Source organism: Canis aureus, chromosome 34, assembly GCF_053574225.1.
Source record: "Canis aureus isolate CA01 chromosome 34, VMU_Caureus_v.1.0, whole genome shotgun sequence".
NCBI lineage: Eukaryota > Metazoa > Chordata > Mammalia > Carnivora > Canidae > Canis > Canis aureus.
The window spans coordinates 20,974,521-20,998,642 of NC_135644.1; the positions used below are offsets into that span (position 1 = coordinate 20,974,521).

Below are 24,122 nucleotides of genomic sequence, written 5' to 3' on the forward strand. Positions count from 1 at the left end.
CCATTTATAAAACACATTTGTATCTAAACTGGAACAGCCATTCATTTTCTCAGTTTTCAGATTATATAAATATACTCTTACTACACAAATATGTGCTATTGCAGATGCATAATATGGTACATTGTTCTCATAATGACACTGTCGCATGTCATAATAAAACAAGACTTGCCAAAATATATTTTTTAAAAATTAAATTAAATCAAATGCCTTAATATTTTTTTGGTTGAGAAATCTACTTTTTTCATTCACCATGAAACTGTCATTAAAAGTTTCCATATTTGTTTATTAAATAGCATAAATAGCACAATTTTCTGTTGATCTGCCTAGAGATAAAGACATTTTAAGTACTTTTAATATTCTTCTAATAGGTTGAAGTGTTTATTTTGTGGATGTGCTGATCACTATGATCCAATGTTATACCACCTCTCCTCCCCCATTGGGGTAAAATTAAACTTTGTTCAGCTGCTATTATGCAAATGGAAGTGTGAACTTATATTTAAATAACGATTCAGAACCTCATTCTTTGGTTTAAATTAACTTTCACAGCTAGTGTGGACAGCAATTAGGATGTCTCCTCTTTTAATCTGTTGGCCATTTGTTGTTCGTGTTAAAGAAATGATGAAACACATTCTTATATGATGAAGTATTAACTGCAGCTTTTGAAAAGAATCTCTCACACACACACATGCACATATGGATATGGGATGATTTTTCAGACAGTTAAGTGGACAAACAAGTTGAAAAACATCAGGTATAGTATGCTTCCATTTATACTAAATGAACTAACAGAAAAGAGAGAAGGTAGCAGGAGTATGCAAATCCGCTTGTATGCTCATTATACTTTCTGATAATATATAGGAAAAACCTTAAAGGAAGTTGCCTCTAAGAATCAAACTGAATGGGAATAATATTCATTGTATAATACTTGTTTGTATTTTCAAAAAGTGTATTAAGCATCTAAGTCAGTGGCTTTATTTTTTTTTATTTTATTTTTTTTACTTTTTTAAAATTTTTATTTATTTATGATAGTCACAGAGAGAGAGAGAGAGAGAGAGAGAGAGAGAGGGGCAGAGACACAGGCAGAGGGAGGAGCAGGCTCCATGCACTGGGAGCCCGACGCGGGATTCGATCCCGGGTCTCCAGGATCGCGCCCTGGGCCAAAGGCAGGCGCCAAACCGCTGCGCCACCCAGGGATCCCATAAGTCAGTGGCTTTAAACCCTTGTTTTTTATTACAATCACCTTAGGAGCCTTAAAAATTCCTGGTCCCACCCTTCCGAGGTTCTGATTTAACAGCTATGGAGGAGGATGTGAACATCATTTTTAAAAGGGGCTCAGATCATTCTCCATTGTTGTGATAACTACTGAGTCAAATTTTTTAAGTGTACTTGTAAACAATATAAAAATCTCATGTTCTTTTAATTTACATTTAGAGCTATTGTATGAATGTAAAAGTCATTTAAATTCAAAGATCTGTAAATGTCTTTCAGAGGTAGACATCTGATATAACTTATGAGTTTCAATAACTTTTTTCTCTACCATGAATAAAACCTAGTGTGATAGCATATTCTTATAAATATATTCTATGTTTTCTAATATATATTCTATGTTTTTAGAGTTGTATATGCCTGAGATAATTAGCTTGCACGTTAATGTGATTATTCACCATTAGAAGAGTATTTTATTAGTTTTGGACTGGCTTTTAAAAGAGCCAGCTAATTATTAATTTTAAAAAATTCTTTTCCTGCTCAGATTGCATAGGATGAATGAGGCAAATTAATATTTAGGATTATATCTTCATTTCTTTGTAGCTGGAATAAGCTCTGATCATAGCCTTGAAGAGATAGATGAAAAGGAAGAACTGAGTGAAGTGCCTAAAGATGAGGCTGAAAACACTGCTCTGAAGTCACAAGACGTCCCTTTTGGATCTACAGATATAATAAATACACTGAAAAATGATCCTGACTCAGCCCTTGGCAATGTTACTGGAGAGTCCTCACAAAACTCCAAAGAAGAAAAACAAGAAGCTAGAAACACAGATGGACAGTAAGTAGTCTATGTGCCAGAAGGGTTGGTGATGGTTTGTTTAATTAATACTTGTCTCTGAATTATAGATCTGATATTTTAAACACAAATATAGTAAGTAGTCCCTTAGTTTAGATTCTAGTCACCATAATTATAAGAATGCTTATTAATAAAGTATCCATTTGCATGTTTTGTTTTTAAATCTCAAATTTAACAGTTCTGGTATCGCTATGTCAGATAAGCTATAGCATGTAGTTAATTTGTATGACTTAAATATAAAAGTGTGTGTATTGTATGGGTTTTCCCTATTTTCTGTTTGATCTAAATGACACATTTAATTTTTTATTTTTCACCAAATGCTTCTCAAGGATTTTCACTGATTTTATAAAACAATTATGCATATTAGATTATGATGTTAAGTTACTAATATTATTTTTACAGTCAACTTTATAATGCAGAGAGTGCACTTTCCCCTTCATCCTGGGAATTGAAATCTATACTACAGTACACTTATACGGTGTTAGAAATGCCACAACGTGAATAAAGATGAAATCAAGTAGGCAAAATAAACCATCTTCGTCAAAGTTTTACTGTAATTTGCATGGGATTGTCTCCAAATTAAACCTTTCTGTCACAAAAAAAAACAAAACCAGTTGAGGTCAGTCCACATCCTGATTTGCCAGAAGTTGGCTTTGCCAGATCCAAGACTAGTTTAGTTTTCTTTTCCTTTAAAAGACAAATAATAACAAAAAGACACTGTTTTTTGGAAAAGTGTCCCTTTTACCAAGCTCTTTAGGTCTTCTTTGTAATAGGACCACTCTTTGAAAGCTAATGGTTCATAGCAGCATTTCCTCTCTATTGTATTTTTTCTTTGCTATTAAATTTCCAGTATTTGGCAGAAAGAAAATGATTATTTCAATCCATCTGTCTTTGGAAATTATTGCCTGTTTTCTCATCTGGGGTGTGTGTGCACGCGCGCGCTTAAATAGTATCAATATATAACATACCATATCCTATTTTGCAGAGGACCACATATGATGGTATATGATGCAGGTAATGGAGAGAGGGTAATTGACCATGTAAAAGACTTGAAGTCATTGGGCACAAACCAGGAGAACGGTGAGTTCTAGTAGCCAACATTGTCACAGTACTTACTATTTTCTAAGGAGCCATGCTTAACACCTTATGTAAACTCATTTAATTTTATATATTAACTCATTTATGGTCTTATTATTTTTAGTTCTACTTTGTTTTTGATTGAGCCAAAATGATATTATGTAATTCGCAAGAGTTCCCATAATTAGTAGGTAGTGGACCTTGGATTTGAACTAACTCAGGCAATATTACTATTTAAAGTGTGCTATTAACGACCATGTGTACTATTTTTGTTGTTAAATCTTAGCAGTTGTCTAACCTACTATCTTGGATCTAAAAGATGTGTATTCTATGCATCTATGTGTGATGGATTTCTCTTTTTTTCTTTTTTACTGACTCCCAAGTCCAAACCTGTTTTCCTTCATACTCAAGTTGCTTTACTTGAGTGAAACTTGTGTGCCTGGTTTTTAAAGTCAAAATCATCTAATTATGTGGTGTTATTTACCAGAATCTTCAATACCCTCACCCCCAAATCAAGACAATTTCTTCTCTTTGCTATGATCTATTTCACGTTATTCTATCTTTCGGGCTATGCTCATTTTTTTTTCTTTGCAAGGAATATAATTTTCCACCTACCTTCACCCATCCAACTACTCTCCAAGTCTTGCCAGTTCATTTGTTACTTGTTTACTAGAAGCCATGTATTTCTCTAAAAGGTCTTGACTCCTTAACCAGATTGGACAGGTTTTTTTTAGAGAAATTACATACGATACTTTGACTTCCTCATAGCACGTAGTAGAATACTAACATATTGTTAAAATACATACATTCATCGACTCAAGTTTTTTACTTTATGATGGTATGAAAGTGATATGCTTTCAATAGAAACTATACTTCAGAATCTGAATTTTGGTATTTTCCTGGGCTAGCAATATCATCCTCTTGCATGATTCTGGGCAGCAGCAGTTGCAGGTCCCAGTCAGCCCATGAGGGTAAACAACCTGTACATCTACCATTATTCTCTTGTGAGGAGGCTCTGTGAGAGATGGTTTTGCCCAACTATACGCTAATGTTTTGAGCACATTTAAAGTAGTATAGGCTAAGCTATTGATATCTTGTAGCTTAGATGTAGTAAATGCGTTTGACTTATCAATATTTTCAAGTTATGATGGGGTTATTGGGATGTAGCCCCTTTGTAAGTTGAGAAAGAGCTATACTTAAGGTTGAATTTCAGAAATCTGATACTGCACAAATACAAGATGCAAGGAATGTACAATGGTATTTTAAGGAGATGTGAAGGAATTGGCTTATGAATTCTCATACTCCAGTCTGTTAATATGCAAAAGTTGGTGAAGATTCTTAGAAAACATAGGGATATACATATTCATGTTTGGATAAAATGTGGATTATCCCAGTGTCACATACAGATAGATAGATATGGATATATGTTGTTTTACCTGCAACAAGTTTGTTCTAGGGTCACAGGTATAGTTCTGTAATAATATATATATTTTTTAATTTACATTTGATTTGCAATGACCTTTGTTGACTCTAGATGAGTTTTTCCTACTTTTTAAAATCAAAGTATTTAGGTGATTTTACTTATTCACGAGAGACACAGAGAGAGGGGCAGAGACATAGGCAGAGGGAGAAGCAGGCTCCCTATGGGGAGCCTGACGGGACTCAGTCCCCAGGACCCTGGGATCATGACCTGAGCTGAAGGCAGATGCTCAACCTGTGAGCCACCCAGGTGCCCCATAGGTGATTTTTTAAGTAAATAATTTCTCTTATCTTAATTAGTTCTCTTCCTTCTTTTTTAGCTATCCCATATACTTGTTTCAATGATCCTTAAGTCAGATGATTCATTTTGTAGTTGTTGGTGTCAGTTTTGAGTAGGGACAGGACAGGATAGGACAAAATCTACTTCTTCCTTCTACTGGCTATCACTGGAAAATGGCCTAACTAACCATTCATTGACATTTGGTTAGTGTCATTGTCAGGTCTTTGTAAGGATGGATTAGCTACTAAATTCAGCAATGATTCTAGGTTTCCAGGCTTATCATTGGGAATAACTATGAGATTTTGATGAGCGATTCAGAATTAGAGAATAGTGAAAAATAGACATTTGGAGTTCTAAAACCAATTAGTTAGGGTTTGTTACAGGGAACTGACTTGAAAATATATTGTTGATACTTTGTTTTGGAAAATATTTCTCTTGTGTGACTGAGCTATACTATTCATTGGAAAATGAGAAATAAGCAAGAGAGAAGGAAATATATTTACATTCATTTCCTGGTGCCAGGGACCATTTCTTCTTACATTCTTTCGTCCTCATAGCAGTGTTGACAATAGTACTTTTCATATAGATATTAAAAATACTTGTGAATCAAGTAAATAAGAGAAATGTGCAGAAGAGTGCTTTTTTGATGATTCTTAATCAAATGTGTCACTAATCATAAAAGTTAATTATTAGTCATCAAGAGGTCAGTTGTATAGACAATAAATATTCTGATAATCAGTTGCATTTCTTTTAGGAAGAATAAAAATGAATTCCATTTAAAAAATTAGATATTTAATATAAGAATCTTGTAACATAGTAGAAAACATACCAACATGACCAAACAAACAAAAAGAACCCATGCAATTAGATAGTGTACAAATATGAAGGTATTTTAAGAAATTGTTTGTATACAAATCTACCTGGCAACATGATATTTTTCTCATGCACACATATTTTTTCTTTTCTTTTCTTTTTTTTTTTAACAGAGGAACTATTTAAAATAGCTCATGACATTTTAGGCACTGAATTTGTTCTTTATCTTGTAAGTAAAAATGAGTGACAATACAACTATAGAGAAATACTTGACATTCTTTCACGATCTGACTCCCAAGGCTCACATTTCACTTGAACAGTGCAAACTACTGTTCCTGGAAGGGGGGGAGGCCACCAAGGATTTTGAAGATGTAGCTAATTGGTCATCCATGAGAAATAATTCTGGGCATTTGGCTAGAAGGAACCCAGTGTATAAATCACTGCAGTGGACTAGACACATGGTGCGCGCTCATAGACCTGTGTTTCCTTCTAGATGCCTCATTCCAATTGTTTGCCATCATGTTGCTGATTGGCAACTGTTGCTTTTTTTTTTTTAATTTTTATTTATTTATGATAGTCACAGAGAGAGAGAGAGAGAGAGAGAGAGAGAGAGAGAGAGGCAGAGACACAGGCAGAGGGAGAAGCAGGCTCCATGCCGGGAGCCTGATGTGGGATTCGATCCCGGGTCTCCAGGATCGCGCCCTGGGCCAAAGGCAGGCGCCAAACCAGGGATCCCTGTTGCTTATTAACCTAGACACTGGCGAGTGATTTTTGGTTTTGGGTGATCTGAATTAGAATTAAGAGGAAAAGAAATCCAGGGTAAAGAGAGGTGGTTTTCTCCGCTTGGAACTCTGACAGGAAAATAAAGTATCTTTTCCCTGAGAGAAAAATGAAAACCCACATGATCGTTTTTATGTAGTTGAAATCATCCATAGTGTGACTAAAAACGAAGTCCTCTAAGAGTCTTTAGCAAGACACCTACTTAACAAGACAGTCAACTTAGATTTTTGTTTTCACTTTACCTCTTAAAGGTAATACTTCGTTATTTGCCTTAATTAAAACTGATAACATTTGCTAGGATTATTTCCTTTTTAATGTAAGGTGTGAAATATAAATATACTAGGAGTTATAGAAGAGACCAGATCAAAATAGGAAAAAAAAAAAAAAGAAGAAGAAGAAAAGTACTGTTTTGGAATTTTTCCATTTCTTTTGTCATTCTTAACATTGACTGAAATGTGAAGTCTACTTATCAGGAGAAATGTAGCTATCTTCAATGGAGCGCTTGTTATAGGGATATTCCCTATCCTAATTAGCATGTTGTATAAATGACATATAAAATATAATCCATGTTTTCACCTTTTTATATCTAAGCAAACTAGGTTTGGCTCAAAGGGGTTAAGTAACATGTAAACCCAGCCAGGTTCTAGACTCAGGTTTCTATGATACCAAAGCCCGTGCTGTTTTCCCTAATGCTACTACCTGCTTTTGTATAATTAGCTGAAAATTGTCTTGTAGCCTTCAAACCAACCTATTTCAGTTTGGGGGAGGCAGGCATTGAAAACTTGAGGTTTTTCTACTTGTTCACATTTAACTTGACAATATTTTTTCCTCTCAGTAGATCAAAATGAAATAATTGTCATTCCACCGAACACAGACCATATGAAAAATGGAGTGAGGAGAACAGAAATCGATGTAGGAGGTGTTGCCGAAAATAACAACGTGGACATGGAAGTTGACAGACTATCAAACCACCAGGCACATAAAACTGATACTGCTGAAAGTTATAAGGAAAATCATCTGGCTGCTTCATTAGGACAAGACCAAAAACTGAATCAACTCAGTGAGGAAAAGACAAAAATGCAAGATGCAGCCATTCAGACAGTCCCTTCCGTTGACAGTTTTGATGGGAACCACCAAGATCATGATTTGTCTAACTTCAAAGTTAATGAAAGCGTGCAGACTTCAAGTAACAATAAACCAACTCAACACTCATCTTTAAGTCCCCAAGATTCTGTAGATGCCTCAAGGAATTTAAGAGGTCCGGGCCTCCTGACTGTACAGTCAGATAATCAACTCACCATAGAAGATCCAATTTATACACATGGTGATGATGATCTTTTGCCTTCTCTAGATGGGATTGATAAAAATTCAACTGTTTCTCATATAAAGAATTATCCACTTTATAGACAAGACTATGATCCCAAGCCAAAACCTTCAAATGAAATCACAAGAGAGTACATACCTAAAATTGGAATGACTACTTATAAAATAGTGCCTCCCAAATCCTTGGAGATACTGAAAAATTGGGAATCAGAAACCCCTGGGAATAAGGATGATCAGGAGATACATACTTTAGGAAAAAAGCACATTCACGAAAACGTGAAAGAAGCTGCCATGCAAACCGAACTTGTTATTTCTGAAAGCCCGAAGGAGCCACAGGCAGACCTTAAACTGAAACCTACCACGGGAACAGAGCATCAGGTGCCCAGCCTGGAGAGCTCGCCCCACGTCCCCCACGTCGCTGTGGGGAAGCCCATGAAACCTACTCCCAGAATGACAAAAGACACTGGCACAGCTCCTTTCGTGCCTAATTTGGAAGACATAAACCATATTTTGGAGTCAAAACTTAAATCTCGGGTTTCAAATCCCCAGACCAAACCAAGTTCTTTTTTCCTGCAGATGCAAAAAAGAGTTTCAGGCCACTATGTGACATCTGCAGCTGCCAAGAGTGTCCAAGTGGCCCCCAACCCCGCTCCAAAAGAACTAGTAAAGAAAGAGGAGGAGAGGGATGCGATACCTCCTCCGGAGCAAACTCTTTCTCCCTTAAGCCAAGCAACTCCATCCCTCCCACAGCCCCCTGTTAAAGACCCCGCCGGTGACCTCGGTGACCTCAGCAACGAGAAGCCTATGGAAGCCTCTCCTCCTCCCAGCTCCCCTGCTCCTCTCCCTGCCAGTCAGTCAGCAGCGCTGAACCTGAAGACTCTGAAAACTTTCGGTGCCCCGAGACCTTACGCGAGCTCTGCTCCGTCACCCTTCGCCCTCGCCGTAGTGAAACGGTCACAGTCCCTCAGCAAGGTGCGCAGGGGGGCGGGCGGGGACGGTGCGGCCACCCCACCTCCAGCCGACACAGAAGGGCAGGCTCCGTCTGTAAATCAGCTCGCGGGCATCCCCCAGCTATGCCTGAGTGATAAGGTAATGTCACCCTTTTAAAAACAAGGGCTCATCATAACAACATGGTTTAAGTGGGGCTTGACAGGCATGTTGGTGTGTTTGTGTGTTACTTAGCTCCGAATTCCTATTTTTTTTAAAAGATTTTATTTATTTATTCATGAGAGACAGAGAGAGGCAGAGACACAGGCAGAGGGAGAAGCAGGCTCCACACAGGGAGCCCCATGTGGGACTTGATCTGGGGACCCCAGGATCACGCCCTGGGCTGAAGGCGACGCTAACCTGCTGGGCCACCCGAGCTGCCCCCGGAATTCCTATTAATCTAGTAACAAGCTACCACAGGGAGAAAAGAGTAGCAACGCATAAAATCTGATTGTTAACTCTCAGAGTTCTTCTAATTCACGTAACGTGATTGGGCACTACTCGAAGGTCATCGTTCTAGGATTGTATCATTAGCAGGTATTACAGTTTCTTTGCTCATGCATTTGCGCCGTGTACTGATTTCTGGTTCTGACTCTCTGCTTTCCTGTTTTGCTTATCTCAGTTTGTTTACAACTTCTCTGGACGTTCTGGCTTATTTTCTTCTCTGATTCTACATAATAGCAAAATAAATAGTTTTAATTATATAGAAACACAAGCAGTATTTAAGGACTAGATAAAATAACCAAACATTTCTCAGCTGTGCATTTTCCATCACACACACTCAACCAGAATTCCTAAACATTGACACATATAAATAATTTAAACCGAAGCCAGAGATTAAATAGGTAATTTTCTTAATTTCCCATTTTTCTTAATGCAGTGTCAACTTTTCCAGTTATTGGTATGTTGACTAAAATGTCATTGAGCCACTGTCTAACTTTAGTAACTTACATCAAAAGGGTCATTTGCTGACTTAGTGTTTGGTCAACTGAGTAGTATAATTTGCTAGATTCAAACAGGATAGTCAGAGGAAAGGATGAAATTTAGAGTATGCATTACAATAATCCCCGTGCAGTTTTTAAAAAATATTTTGTGTACCTTTACTCTGATAGTGTTTAAAGATTACTTTCTGGAACTGTGTGACAGTTCCAGAGGTATTTTATACGACTTTATCAAACATTCCTAGAGTAACAGAACATCAACGATATTGCCAAATAAAGATTTTTCCACAATCTCAAAGCCATAGTCATCTCGAGGAATATTTCTTTATATATTTCACATTTATGTTTCTTAGCTTTGATATAATGTCAGGAAGAGATGTATGATCTAGAGATTAATTCTTCTCCTGGGAACAAAGCCTGTGTTTCTTCTTAGGATGGAATGCCATTCCCAAACAACAGAAGTTTGATTTAGATAATACAGTTTTTGAGTCACTGCCTGGGCTCTGTTTAGCTCATCTTTGGTGAAGACGTTTGGCGGTTTAACAAAAGACATTTTTAAGATCATTTGATAATAGTTTCCAGTTAAATCATAAATATTCTTTCCTAAGAAGTCTAATTAAATTTTTGATTCTTAAATTTGGAAATTGCTAATACCTACTTTTAGTCCATTAAAGTAAAAAATAAAAGGAAAAATAAGACATGGTCATCACTTAGCCCCTGTGACTTCCAGGGCCACAAAATTAGCATAGTCATTAATACTCCTTTATTTGAAAATACGTTAGGTTCAACCAATAATAAAGTCGTCAATCTGCCCATTTTGTACTGTCAAATACAATAATTTCACAACCTAGTATGTCGTAACTATAAAAATGTGGCATTTTTTTAGTCTGTGGAATTTTTATCATTATTAATTTGGCTCTTCTCGCCAACTCCACTGGCAAAATTAGCACCGTCTGACCCAGGGACGGTAAAATTACCGCTGTTTCATAAAGCGAGGAGCAGTGCCCCTTGTCCCACTTAGCCTCCTGGCTGAGGGAGGGCAAGGGGTGCCCTCGCCTTCCAGCTGAGTGCGGACCCAGGACCGCGGGGGCGAGGCAAATGGGCATCTTCAGGAATACTGGTGATGGGTTTCTTTTTTTTTTTTTTTTAATGGCCCGTTCTTCGCCTGGTATTCACATGAATATTTTGCATTTATTTTTATAGGGGAATAACTCGGCACATAATGAGCAGAATTCCCAAACACCATCTCCAACGGGCTGCCCATCATTCATTGTTAGGAGGCAAAGTTCCTTGACTTTGCAGGGCCCTGACCCGGAGCAGGCCCGACGGAGCTTGCTGACCGCCATCCGCTCAGGGGAGGCCGCGGCCAGGCTGAAAAGGGTGAGTCGTCTAACCCCCTAACCCCTGCCGGGGGAGGGGGGGGGCTAGGGAGGCCCAGGCACCCCCTTCTGTGCGGGGGTCGCTTCTGAAGTAGAAGCTGCGACAGCCCGGGTGCTTGCAGGGCCTTGAGTCGGCCAGGACTGGGCTCGAAGCACCTTCGGGAAATCCTGCTTGTAATAGCCCCAAGTACACAGGACCTTAATACCCGAAAAGAAGAGAAGCACCGTGTTCAGAGTGGACCATCAGATAGGATAAACTGGGCAAAATGCAGCCACACGCACCCGTGTAAAGACCTGTAAAAATCTGTATGTGTAAGGTCTGGCAGATGCGTAGGTGGCAATTATTTTTAAAAGCGAGGAAGTAATTATACAGATCACACTAGGGTTACTTCCACAGGGAAAGGAAGGGGGTTGCTGGGGGCCTGTGGGAGCAAGACAGGCACACAATTGAAGAAGGACCCCAGAATCTTAAGTGATCAAGATAAATATGATCTTAGGCAATATTTTGTAAATGTGTAAATGATAGACCTCTAATAACAGAGAAAATGTCAACATTTTAAGTGAAGACAGCTGGGGGGGAGAGAGGGGGCAGAGCTGGAGCTATTCTTTTCCTGGCCTGGTGGTGGATTATATATGCATATATATTTGTGTGTGTTTTCATTGGGTTGTTTAGGTAAGTTCAGTGCACTTTTCTGTACACGTGTTATATTTCAAAAAATATTATATTGCAAAAGGCAGTAGAAATGGACACAAGAAGGCTCTAATTCCCTGTGATCTTTGCTTAAGCCCCATATTTCTGTCCTGTACTGAACATTCCTCCCGGTTTGTTTTAAATTCTAACATTTCTTTTATAGAACAACAGTTCGGGTGCCAAATAAAATCTTCAGTGATTTTGACAGTAGGTTTAGATTGTTCATCAGAAAGTTGGCTCCAGGTTTGCCTATATTTTGGCACCCAAATGTTCAATTTAACTCCAGGTACCAACCTGCCTTATGGCTCTGGTTCATATTCACGTAATTAACCTTCATTATAATAATTGGTTCGCATTAGAACAATTATCTAGTTGACTGCTCTAGTGTAAATGTAGTCATGAACATGCCCTGGTTTTTTTTGTTTTTTTTTTTTTTCATAAGATATTTTGTTTTCCACACCTTACCCCTATTTGACCCCAGTGTAGTCACGGAGATCTGTCATCTTCTAAGGTTTTAATAAATCTTATTCAATATTTCATAAAATGTGGTTGGTGTTAAGATTTATGTGTGAATCAGCAAATTGCTTTCAGAGAATAAGAGATTAGGTAACCTATTGTCATTGACTTGTGTTCATGCAAGAACGACTTTGGCTGCTCTTGATTCTTACAGATGTTTCAGTCACTAAAAATCATCACACTATTACAAGTAGAATATACATTTGTAAAAATAAAGTCTGAAAATAAACTGATGAATGGCATTCGGTAGTTGATATTAACCATTTCCTCAGAATGTAAAATTTATCTTTGGCTACATCGAAACCTTAGAAGGAAGAAAAAAAACTAGCTAAGTCACCCAGAATCTTGCTGGCTTGGTTTATTCATTGAATTGCTCTGCTTTTGATTCATATTTCCTTGATTGGAATTTCAGCAGTCCAAAGGCTTCAGGTTGGCAGTTCTTGCCATATATTTTTAAATTAAAAATAAATGATGATTTCATAGTTAATGCTTCTCACAAGAATGAGAAAGCTACGTTGAATATTCTTGAAAACTCTTTAAAGGATACACAGTCAACTAGCAGATGCTCTCAACAGTAAATTCTTTACTTTAAAAACATGTCTTTATTGTGTCATGTTCATTATTCAAAAAATTCAAGCAGTACTTTATAAATGCTTATAAAAAGTTACCATATTCCGTTCAAGAAATATTCATTGATCTACACTGTGCCAGGCACTAAAATAAACATGCGTATATCGTGGCATTACATTAGACAAGGCTTCTGGCCTCCCAGAATTTATGGGCTAGTCTATAATGATGTCTTCTCATGCTTGAAAGTTTAGTGTACAAAATTTTAAATATCAAACAAAATACCATTCTCCCCGCAAAGTAACTGCTCGTGATGGATTACAGTGAAACCTTCCAGACCACTTTAGTAGTATACAAACATATTTAAATACATACAAAAATAGAATCCTGTAAAAGATTCATAAATATCTTTTTGAAATTTTCTGTCTTATGTATACACACCCACCCACACCCACCCACACACACACCCCAATTCTTTTAAGACTACATAGTATTTGACTCTATGAATGAACCATGGTTTATTTGTTCCTTACTGATGGACATTTAACTGGATACTAGTTTTTCCATTCCATAAATGGTGCCTTAATAAACATCTCTTGTGTTCGAGTCATTGGTGTGTTTTTTAAATGCTTAAAACAAAAATAAAATAAAATTAAATTAAATTAAAAATAAATGCTTAAAACAAAAATTCTTTTACTTTACAAAGAATTATAAAAACTGTAATTTTGGCAATAATCACAAAAATAATCCCTAACACTGAGACTTTGGGCCCAAGTTACATAATGAAAAGTCACTACCTGTCTGCTGTCTGTTGACCATCTTGGAAAGGAATCCCACAGGAATACCAAACAAAATGCGGATGAATTTCCTTCCCCTGGTGGCAACGTTTCCTTTAGCTTTTATTTTTTTAAGATTTTATTTGACAGAGGAGAGAGAGGGAGAAGCAAGCTGGCTCCAGGGATCCTGGGATCGTGACCTGAGCTGAAGGCAGCTTAACCATCTGAGTCACCCAGGTGGCATCTTTTAGTGTTTTTATTTCAGGTGGATGGTGGCAACACTCTATGCATCCTGGATTCATAGAGAGCCAAACAAGCTGATTAGTGTAGATGACCAGTCTTTGTTTAGTAAAAGGCAATGAATGAAAAAACCCAATCCAAACTAAATTTGTCCACTGTATTTTCCTTTCCACTGACTTTGTTGCTGGCAGAACCACTGGACTTTTGTACTTCAGGTCTCTTCCTGTGAGAAGATGATAACATTTGGTTAAGAGTCTAAATGAGTCAAATTGTAATCTAGAGATTAACCATTTTTCTTAAAATACTGTCATTTTATGTATGATTATTTCAAAATATTATACCTATTTACTCTCCAGAATGCAAATGACTTTTAAAAATCACTCTAAATAACTTGGAATTTAGGAAATTCTTTGTGTATTTCATTCACTTACCACTTGTAAATAGGAGACTTTGCCATAGAATTTTGGAATTAAGAGGTTATTGGGAGAAAAAACTACTTTTCATTCTGTAGCAGTTTTGGCATAGCAGTCATAGATTTGACTTTTTTAGTCCTTTTTTTTTTTTTTTTTTAAGAAGATTTTATTTATTCATGAGAGACCCAGAGGGAGAGGCAGAGACACAGGCAGAGGGAGAAGCAGGCTCCACCCAGGAAGCCGGATATGGGACTCTCGATCCTGGGACTCCAGGGTCATGCCCTGGGCCGAAGGCAGCGCCAAACTGCTGAGCAACCCAGGAATCCCCTAGTCCTTTATATGAAAACTTTTATTTTTTTAAAAGATTTTATTAGCACAAGCTGGGGGAGGGAGAGAAGCAGGCTCCCCACTGAGCAGGGAGCCCAGCGTGGGGCTCGATCCCAGGACCCCAAGATCATGACCTGAGCCCAAGGCAGACGCTTGACCAACTGAGCCACCCAGGTTCCCCTATATGAAAGTATTTTAAAAACCAAAGCTGTGGGGAATCCCTGGGTGGCTCAGCGGCTTAGCGCTTGCCTTTGGCCCAGGGCGTGATCCTGGAGTGCCTGGATCGATTCCCACATCGGGCTCCCAGCATGGAGCCTGCTTCTCCCTCCTCCTGTGTCTCTGTGTCTATCTCTATCATAAATAAATAAATTAGTAAAAAAAAAAAAAAAAAAAACCAAAGCTGTATTTTCTTATAAATAAGGGGTACCTGGAAGGGGAACTTCAGGTTACTATGTAACATCAATACAAAAAGTGTAAAATTCTTTGCTTTGTGAAATTCACTTTATTTTTCTACATTCTCCAAGGCACTTTTGGGGAGCCAGAATTAATTTAGCAAAAAATGCTCTTCAACAGCTTGGCCTGCAGTCTGTTTGTGCTCTTGTCCTTTGAGTTGATTTGGTAATTTTGTAAAGACTAAGATGTGTTAATGGATTATTTAACTTGTTTGTTGTGGAAATAACAACTCTCTCGTTTTTAATTTTATGGTAGAGTGAACATTTATTCTTGATTATTTGTGATTTATTGAATACTAAATGCTAAATATTATTTACAATTAAGCAGAAGTTAAAATGCGGTAATTGTTGAAAATTGAAAATTAGATTGCTTTCTCATTTTAAATTGATGGGTTCAAAATGTGTTTCTTTCTCTTAGGTTACTGTTCCATCAAATACAATATCCGTGAACGGAAGGTCAAGACTCAGCCATTCCATGTCCTCTGATGCCCAGGATGGCCACTAAATATTGCCCTGTTACAATGCACACTTCACCTCTGCTTCACAGAACAACTTCATACTAATGGAGAATGTTGGCAAATGTATATTCAGATGTACACTAATATATTGTCGAAGTGTAAGAATATGTGCTGTGGCTTTTAATGCCAAAAGAAGAATTACAGAATTTATAAGTTATGATATTTTTTGGCCTTTTTTTTTTTTTTTTTTTTTTGCCTTAAAAGCTGAATATGCTGCTTTAGAACTTTAAGACAAGGTGTTAATGACTTTCATTTTTTTTTTCAAATGAGAAATAGTCACCTTTTGTTGATTTCACTTACTGACATTCTCTACAATGGTGACTTCGACAAAAGGATACATGGAGGTTCGTAGACTTATATTTGTGTGACACATAGCAAATGTAGATCTAACATTTACTGCCTCAATGTTACAGTTTAATTGGAAATGTTTATAAGTTATATTAAAGTCTCTTTTGGCTGAAAGTATGATCTAGAGAACTAATATCAAACAAGTATATTCGGTTCAACGGTTAATTAAAATGATGAATCACTTAGTGTGCAAGTCTAATCTTGTGTGTTCTTCATGTAATTACAAAATCAATGTCAAATTTATGGGAAGCTCATAGTATTTTAATATTTTATTAACATGGAACATTTGTTTTTTTAATCTTTAGAACTTAAATTGCACACAAAACATTTTAAATATTTTTTGTATATAATCGTGACATTTGTCGTCACACAGATATTACACATTTATGTGCCAGAAGCCTTAGAAATCACCTTATGAAAATGTTGATCTATTGGGACAATTTATTTCACTTTTGATATGTAGTGAGGAATAGGGGTTAGTCCAGGTCCATACTGGAAAACTTCAAAGGCTATTTGGAGGTTCCAGAAATTCTGGTTTTAGTTAAAATGATAAAGTCATTATGTAGTTCAGATGCTAATGTTCTAAGTAATAATATATATTTACGTTAAAGCTAAAACTGTTAAGCAAAACCATGCCTAATTTGTTGGTTTATAACTGTACTGGGGTCTAGAGCTCATTCATGTTCTAGTCCTATTAAGAATCTAATAGCTCATTTATTCTAAAAGCTTGGTCAAACAAGTTGGTGTTATGTTGGTTTTCACTAAAGCTCTTGGGGTATCTGCCTCTTTGGAAAATGTGTTGATTTTTTCCCCCTCTGTTTAATAAAAGCAAGTTATATATTTGGTTTGTGTCAAGCAGCATACTTATGAATTTCATCAATCTAGCTCTATGAACAGTGAACAAATAAGTCATAGTAAGGCCCATCATTCATCAGGGCTCTCTGGTATACATGTAGCCCATTCAGCTCCAAAGTGCATGATCTAAGCATATCAAATGCTTAGCGTAGTTCCTGATGCATGTCAGGTGCACACTGTTAAATGTTGCTATTTCCTTAAATCAGACTTGAAGAGACCCTCATATATGGAAACTTAAGTTCTGTTATCGTAAACCAATAGCGAAAAGAGTGACTTTTGTAAAATTATGATTGATTATCCACATGGAAAAAAGTAAATTTCGATCCCTACTTCAAACCATAAATACCTCTGAGTTGGATTAAAGACAACTTTTATTTAAAGATTTATTTGAGAAAGTGGCAGAGGACGGGGGCGGTAGGGGCAGAGAGAAACTCAAGCAGACTTTGCACTCAGCACGGAGCCTAATGTGAGGCTTGATCTGATGACCCTGAGATCACGATCTGAGCCAAAATCAAGAGTTGCATGCTTAACCAACTATGCCCCCCGGGACCCCTAAATACAACTTTTTAAAGTAATATTTTAAAACTTACCTGAAAATTGTCGAATATATTCATGTATCAGCATGGGAAAAATTAAGACACAAAGGGACATTCATAAAAGGTATAATTTAAATATACTAAAATTTAAGGCATGTACATTAAATACTATAGAAGTGAAAAAGTAAGCCACAAGAATGTTTTCAATATATATGTGTAAAAATAGAAAATTCCTGAAACTCATGAAAGACTACCCAATAGAAATCTGCACACTGAAAAAAAAAAAAATCTGAAAAGTTAGCAGACATGGGAAGAATTCTGTTCACTAATAAGGAAATGCTGGTTAAAACAAGAAAAAAATACATCATACCCATCAAATTCGCAACAATGTAAGTTTCAAAATAGCAAGTGTTGTCAAGGAAAACAAAGCAATGGAACTCTTTCACTATTGGTGGGAAAATATAGGGCACAACTATCAAATTTGCTAGTAACATGCTAATAAAGGTTTATTAGCATGTTACCTTAGAAAAGTATTTATGCCTGTGCATATGGAGACATTAACAGTGGGGCCCCGGGGTGGCTCAATGGGTCGTACATGCGACCCATGATCTGGTTGTGAGTGTAGGCCCCATGCTGGGTGTAGAGATGACTTTAAAAAAAAAAGTCATGGCAGCATTGTGTATAACAGTAGAAAAGAGTCCTATCCAGCACTCAACATTAGCAGTACATTCATATGACAGACTTCTATACGACAGTCAAAATGAACAACCAGGGTTATGAGTGTCAACATGGGTATAGCTCAAAAATGAGCAAGAAAAGCAAGTTGTGGAACACTGCATGTTTTATGACATGTGATATAAGATATGCAAAACAATACCAAATATTATGGCTGTATCCATAGAAAAAATACAAAGGTTTGCTAGTGGGTACCAAGACATGAAGACTGGACTGGGGAAATTTACTGGTGTCATCAATTTTGTTTGTAGTATTTTATTTTATAAACTGCAGTTGGAAAACAAGTACTTCAGACCCTGCAATAATGTGGAGATTCAGCGTGCCAATGCTCTGCACAACCGAAAATCCATATATAACTTTTGACTCCCTCAAATCATAATAGCCTTCTGTTGACTGGAAGCCTTATTGATAACATGACTAGCTGATGAACACATGTTGTATGTTACATGTATTATATACTGCAATTTTACAATAAAGCCAAAGAAAAAATGTTAGGAAAATCATAAGGAAGAGAATACATTTAACACTCTCATACCAATGGAAATCCACATATAGGTGGACCCAAATGGTTCAAACCCATTTGTTCAAGGATCAAGTGTACTCGTATTACTCCAGATTTTAGCATCCTTGAAGTAGTTTATAATTAAAATACATTTTCTTAGGATTTTATTTATTCTTGAGAGACACAGGCAGAGGGAGAAGCAGGCTTCACGCAGGGACCCCGACGTGGGACTCGATCCCAGGTCTCCAGGATCAGGCCCTGGGCCAAAGGCGGTGCTAAACCGCTGAGCCACCCGGGCTGCCCTAATTAAAATATTTTTTAAAGAGCACATACACATACATTCTGAAATGATTACCTTATCCACACTGCTTTAGGAGGAGAACATGTGTTAACCTTCCTACTCAATTGGGAAAGAAATTTGAGACAAGTGGTTTTCACCAGCCATATTCTCAAATAATAGCAGAATTAAGATAGAGAGGGGCCCTTGGATGGCTCAATCGGTTAATCATCTGACTTGATTCCGGCTCAGGTTGCCATCTCAGTGGTGAGATTGAGCCCCACATCAGACTCAGCTCAGGGTGGAGTCTGCTTGTCCCTCTACCTCTGCTCCTCACCCCCCACTCACTCGTGCTCTCTCTCAAGTAAATAAAAATCTTTTTTTTTTTAAAGAAGATACAGAAATTATTTAAAACCAATTTTCCTATTTAATTTTTTGCGTATAGGCATTTTTCTTTTCCTCTCCCCCCAATCAGGTTATTTCTTTATAAGACATATTTTTAAGTGATCCAGATTCTATATAAATTATAGGGAATGAGAAATGAAGTGAAATACTCTTCTCTGTCTCCAGCATCCCACTCCCCTCTCCAGAGACAACCACTGTTATTGTTTTTGTTTTTAAAGATTTTATTTATTTCAGAGCAAGAGAGAGTGCATGAGAGCACGAAGGCGGGGTGTGGGGGTGGGAGGAGCTGAGGACCAGAGGGAGACGGAGAGAGACTCTCCAGCAGACTCCATGCTGAAAGCAGAGCCCAACTCCAAGCTCAATCCACAACCCTGAGATCATGACCTGAGCCAAACCAAGAGTCAGATGCTTAACCAACTGAGCCACCCAGGGGCCCCAAGCACTGTTAATGTTTTGAAATAAATCCCTATGTAGATATATTTATATCCAAAACAATATATTTATACCCAATACATATATTGTGTTTTTGTATTTTGTTTTTTCTTATAGTTGTTACTGTTTTTAACATTAAAAATGTTAACAACTCTAATATCATTTAGGAAGTTGCCTTTTACACCAGCAATGTTCTGGAAAAACTTTTTGCATATAGAGACTTACTCTATCATATTTCCATTCATAGTTCTATTTGTTTCTTGCCGTGGTAAATACCTAAAGTCAAAATACCTGGGCTTGAGTCCTAGATAAGCCTCTCACAAGACATGGGATCCTGGGCAAATGACTTATTTTCTCTGGGCCTCATTTTAACCTCTGAAAAACTGCCTTAAGAATACCACCTTCCTGGGATCCCTGGGTGGCGCAGTGGTTTAGCGCCTGCCTTTTGCCCAGGGCACGATCCTGGAGACCCGGGATCGAATCCCACGTCGGGCTCCTGGTGCATGGAGTCTGCTTCTCCCTCTGCCTGTGTCTCTGCCTCTCTCTCTCTCTCTCTCTCTCTCTGTGTGACTATCATAAAAAAAAAAAAAAAGAATGCCACCTTCCTGGAGCTCCTGGGTGGCTCAGTGGGTGAAAGCAGCCAGCTCTTGATCTCAGCTCAGGTCATGATCTCAGGGTCCTGTGATCGAGCCCTGCATCCGGCTCCACAACCAGCCAGGAGTCTGCTTGAGAGTCTCTCTCTCTCCCTGTCCCCCTGCCCCTCTCCATGCTTGCACAAATGTGCTCACTCTCTAAAATAAATCTTTAAAAAATAAAATAATACATCTTCCTCATGAGGTCGGTTGTAAGGATTAAATGAATTTTAAGAGAGTCTGACACACAATTCATTTTAAAAAACTATTTTTTAAAGACTTACTTTAGAGAGACAGCATATGAGTGGAGAGAGGAGCAGAGGGAGAGAATCTTCAGGCAGAGTCCCCACTGAGCACAGACCTGACGTGGGGCTCCAGCTGGGACTTGATCTCATGACCCATGAGATCGTGACCTGAACAGAAACCAAGAATCAGACACTCAGCCGACTGAGCCACCCAGGCACCCCTAAAGCTATTTCTAACACTGCTATTAGTGAACAGGTATTATTTACCTAACATGTTCCCCGTCCCTCTGAAGAAGGATGCTCCCTCCCACTCTACGGCCTGGTCCGGCCTTGACCACCAGCACTGGCAACAGGATCCCTACTGCCACCTGATCCAACTCCTCAAGTGAGACCAATCTTTTTCCTGAGACAGGAAGTTGCTTGTATTTGAAACCAAGAGTCCCAACTGATACAATTATTTGTCTAGTGCCGTTCATTTTCTACCTACCACCAGGAGAAACAGTAAATATAAAAAAAGCCAAGACTCAAACTCATCATTTTTACCATCTATTGATTCTGACAAATGATTTGAAAAAAAAGAAAACTTGCAGTTAGGGATCACAATGAAGATTTCCATGGGCAGAATGCTTTTGTCTTAGATTATTTTTGATGTAAAAATAGCTCATTTATTTGGTGCTTTAGAGTTTACACATGATTTTCATATTATTTGACCTACATGTGGAGCAAAAAAGTACACAGAGATTGCTGCTTTACAAAGGTCACATAAGCAGACAAATGATAGATTCTCACAACTCCTTTTCAATGTGCTCTCTCCAATTGCTGACCTTTGCAAATGAACTAAAGCGTGTTATATCTCAAGGGACACCAACACAGTAATCTACTTATTCTGGATCTTTAGTTGGTCTTCCTTTTCTCTTCAGTGTTACCACTTTCTTGTAAGTTTTCATTTTTAACACCTCAGACTCTTCATATGGATGGATATATTTTGTTTATGGCAAGAAAAATGCCACCATGTGCTCCCTCAGAAGAACTTTCCTGACAGGTATTTCGAGAGGAATTGTGAAACATTCTGGTAATTTGTGTAGAGCTGTTGGCATTTCTGCTTCACAAACTGGAGAAATTCATTTGGAAGTCTTGCAAATTACTCATCTTGGAGAAAGAAAAGTGCTACATTCCAAACTTATAGTTTTCAAAACAAGCAACTTCTTTACTTTCCAATTTATTCTTATGTTCCTAGCCATCCTCGTTCCTTGGGGTAGATCATCGTGGTGGCCCCTATTCTCTACCTCACTTGTATCCACACCTCTTGCCATTTGCTTTTTCTCTCACTAAAGACACAAAGCCCTTTCCCCACCCCTAGATGTAGGTTTTATGACTAATAGAATGAGGTGGAAATGACTGCACCAGTTGGGAGACTAGGCCTCAAAATTTTTCATGCATTTGCATGCTGTCCCTGCCCAGAATGTTGCTGTGCAAAAGACATCTCTGAGCTAGCTAGATGGTCCTCAGAAGAGAATGAGAGATACATGGAGAGAGTCCCAACTAAGGCCACCCTAGAGCTTTCAATAGTTAGATCCCCTGACCTGAGCAACTTCAGCCAAGACCAGCAGGGTCACATGGCCACCCCCTCACTGACGCCGATGTGGGAGCCATAAATGCAACCCTCTAGCTATGCCTCTGAAGTTTCATGATTGGTGAGTATACAGAATTGATGTGGCAGTAGATGCAATACATGCTCTTAAACTCATACACATATGGCTTTAACCCTAATCATAAATTCATTCAGTCTGTTCAGGTCCACATACCCTATTTTCCCCAGAATCCCACAGACTATTTTATTTACTAAGTCCAACACAACTATACCTCAGACACTCTAACTCCCAATTAGATCAAAACAATTCCAGCTTAATCATTCCCTTATTATTGTGGTACAGAAATTTTTCTCCCTTTATCTTTCTGTCTCATTTTATCTTCAGACTTGTGAGCATGAGAACCCAAATATCGAAGAGATTTACAGCCCCATCAAACCTCCTTGGACTCATTTATTTCGTGAGGTTGCCAGATAAGATACAGATTTCCCAGTGAAATTTGAATTTCAGATAACAGCTAATTACTTTTCAGTATAAGTATGTCCCATGCAATATTTGGATTATATGTATGCTAAAAAAATTAAACATATATCTGAAATTCAAAAATTTTTAAAGATTTATTTATCTATTTTAAAGAAGGGGGAAGGCCAGAGAGAGAGAAAGAGACAGAGAGGGAAAATCCCAAACAGGCTCCCTGATGAGCACAGAGCCTGATGTGGGGCTTCATCCCAGGATCCTAAGATCATGACCTGAGCTGAAATCAAGAGTTGGATGCTTTAACCAACTGGACCACCCAAGCATCCCATTTAACTGGGTGTCTTATATGTTTTTTTGCTAAATCTGGCAAGCCTACTATTTCATGAAAATTTGGGGGGAGTAAATGGAAGCTCTTTCTCTTTTCCCCACATAGGAAAAGAGAAAGAGCAGGCCCAGGTGCAGCTAAGTCAAGAAACCAGGAAGTGGAATTTTGGAAAAGAGTAGCCCAAACTTTGTTCTTTTTGGTAGTTCACAGTCTGGAAATTGATCCTGTAATGAATAGGGAAAGGTTCATTGAAGAGTTCACAGTGAAGAAACACATTAGGTGACTTCTCTTGGTGGGAGTTAGATACCTTCAAATCACCAAGAAATAATATATATAAGAAATTCTTCTAATGTCCTCATTAACCGCAGCATTATTATTATGATAATTATTAGAACAACTGTTAAATATAGGTGGGAGGTATATGGATTATAATTATACATGATTTTCACTTTTCCTGAAGGTATGAAATTATTAATAGTAAAGTTGGGAAGTCAATTACTGAGGTACCTACCTATTATAGCAACCAGGTGTACTATACACATGTGGGGAGGGGGAGATTTATTTTTTGGTCAGTTTCCCTTTCACCAATTAAGAATTTTAGGCAAGTCAGGGGATATGATATAATGCAAGTGTTCATTTGACAAGAGCAACTTGCTGGTAGCAAAGTTTATTGAAGGATTTGATGGTTAAGTGTTAACTAAAAAACATAACGCTACAAGATCTGATTGAACATAGTATCATTTGTAAGAGGGAGGAGAGAACTAAGGATAATGAAATGTGTTAAGTACCATCTACGCACCACCAATATGCTAGGTGATCTTTGAGGTGAGTTTTATCATCCCATTTTACACATGAGCTTAGAGCAGCTATGAATGCCCTCACTTAGGGTACAGCTGAGGTTAAAGACAGATTTCTGATTCCATGGCCCTCGTTTTTTGTACTATGCCCTGCTGCTGCCTTTTTTCCAGTCACATATTTGCACTGGAATGATTAATCACTGCCAAGTTTTGGGTTTTGTTTGTTTGTTTTTTTGCAATAAGCTATCACTGGTAGAGTATATCCCTAGCCTTTGTAAACTGATCGCTAGTACGTGAAACTGGGAAAAATCAAAATGGAGTGACCAATATTTCTCTGAGAACAGTT

At 37.8% G+C, this 24,122-nt stretch overlaps 1 protein-coding gene and 1 long non-coding RNA gene across 18 annotated transcripts in view; one reads left to right on the forward strand and one right to left on the reverse strand.

The window, feature by feature from the left end:
• The window catches only part of COBLL1 (cordon-bleu WH2 repeat protein like 1), a 160,394-nt gene extending 143,582 nt beyond the window's left edge, over positions 1–16,812 (forward strand). For 8 of the 13 annotated variants that reach the window (XM_077883604.1, XM_077883606.1, XM_077883611.1 and 5 more), the window contains 5 exons: positions 1,810–2,044; positions 3,048–3,142; positions 7,327–8,903; positions 10,946–11,122; positions 15,522–16,812. In XM_077883604.1, the coding sequence (XP_077739730.1) occupies positions 1,810–2,044; positions 3,048–3,142; positions 7,327–8,903; positions 10,946–11,122; positions 15,522–15,608 (2,171 nt within the window). In that variant the 3' untranslated portion in view covers positions 15,609–16,812. The remainder of the gene's footprint in view (positions 1–1,809; positions 2,045–3,047; positions 3,143–7,326; positions 8,904–10,945; positions 11,123–15,521) is intronic. The other 5 variants (XM_077883605.1, XM_077883607.1, XM_077883614.1 and 2 more) reach the window with 1 other exon arrangement.
• Positions 8,535–24,122, reverse strand: part of LOC144304951 (uncharacterized) — a 65,717-nt gene continuing 50,129 nt past the window's right edge. For 4 of the 5 annotated variants that reach the window (XR_013371950.1, XR_013371949.1, XR_013371953.1 and 1 more), the window contains exons 6-7: positions 20,628–20,756; positions 10,038–14,134 (exon numbers count right to left, since the gene is read on the reverse strand). This is a non-coding gene — a long non-coding RNA (uncharacterized LOC144304951). Of the gene's footprint in view, positions 9,472–10,037; positions 14,135–20,627; positions 20,757–24,122 lie in introns of those variants that run through there. The other variant, XR_013371952.1, reaches the window with a different exon arrangement.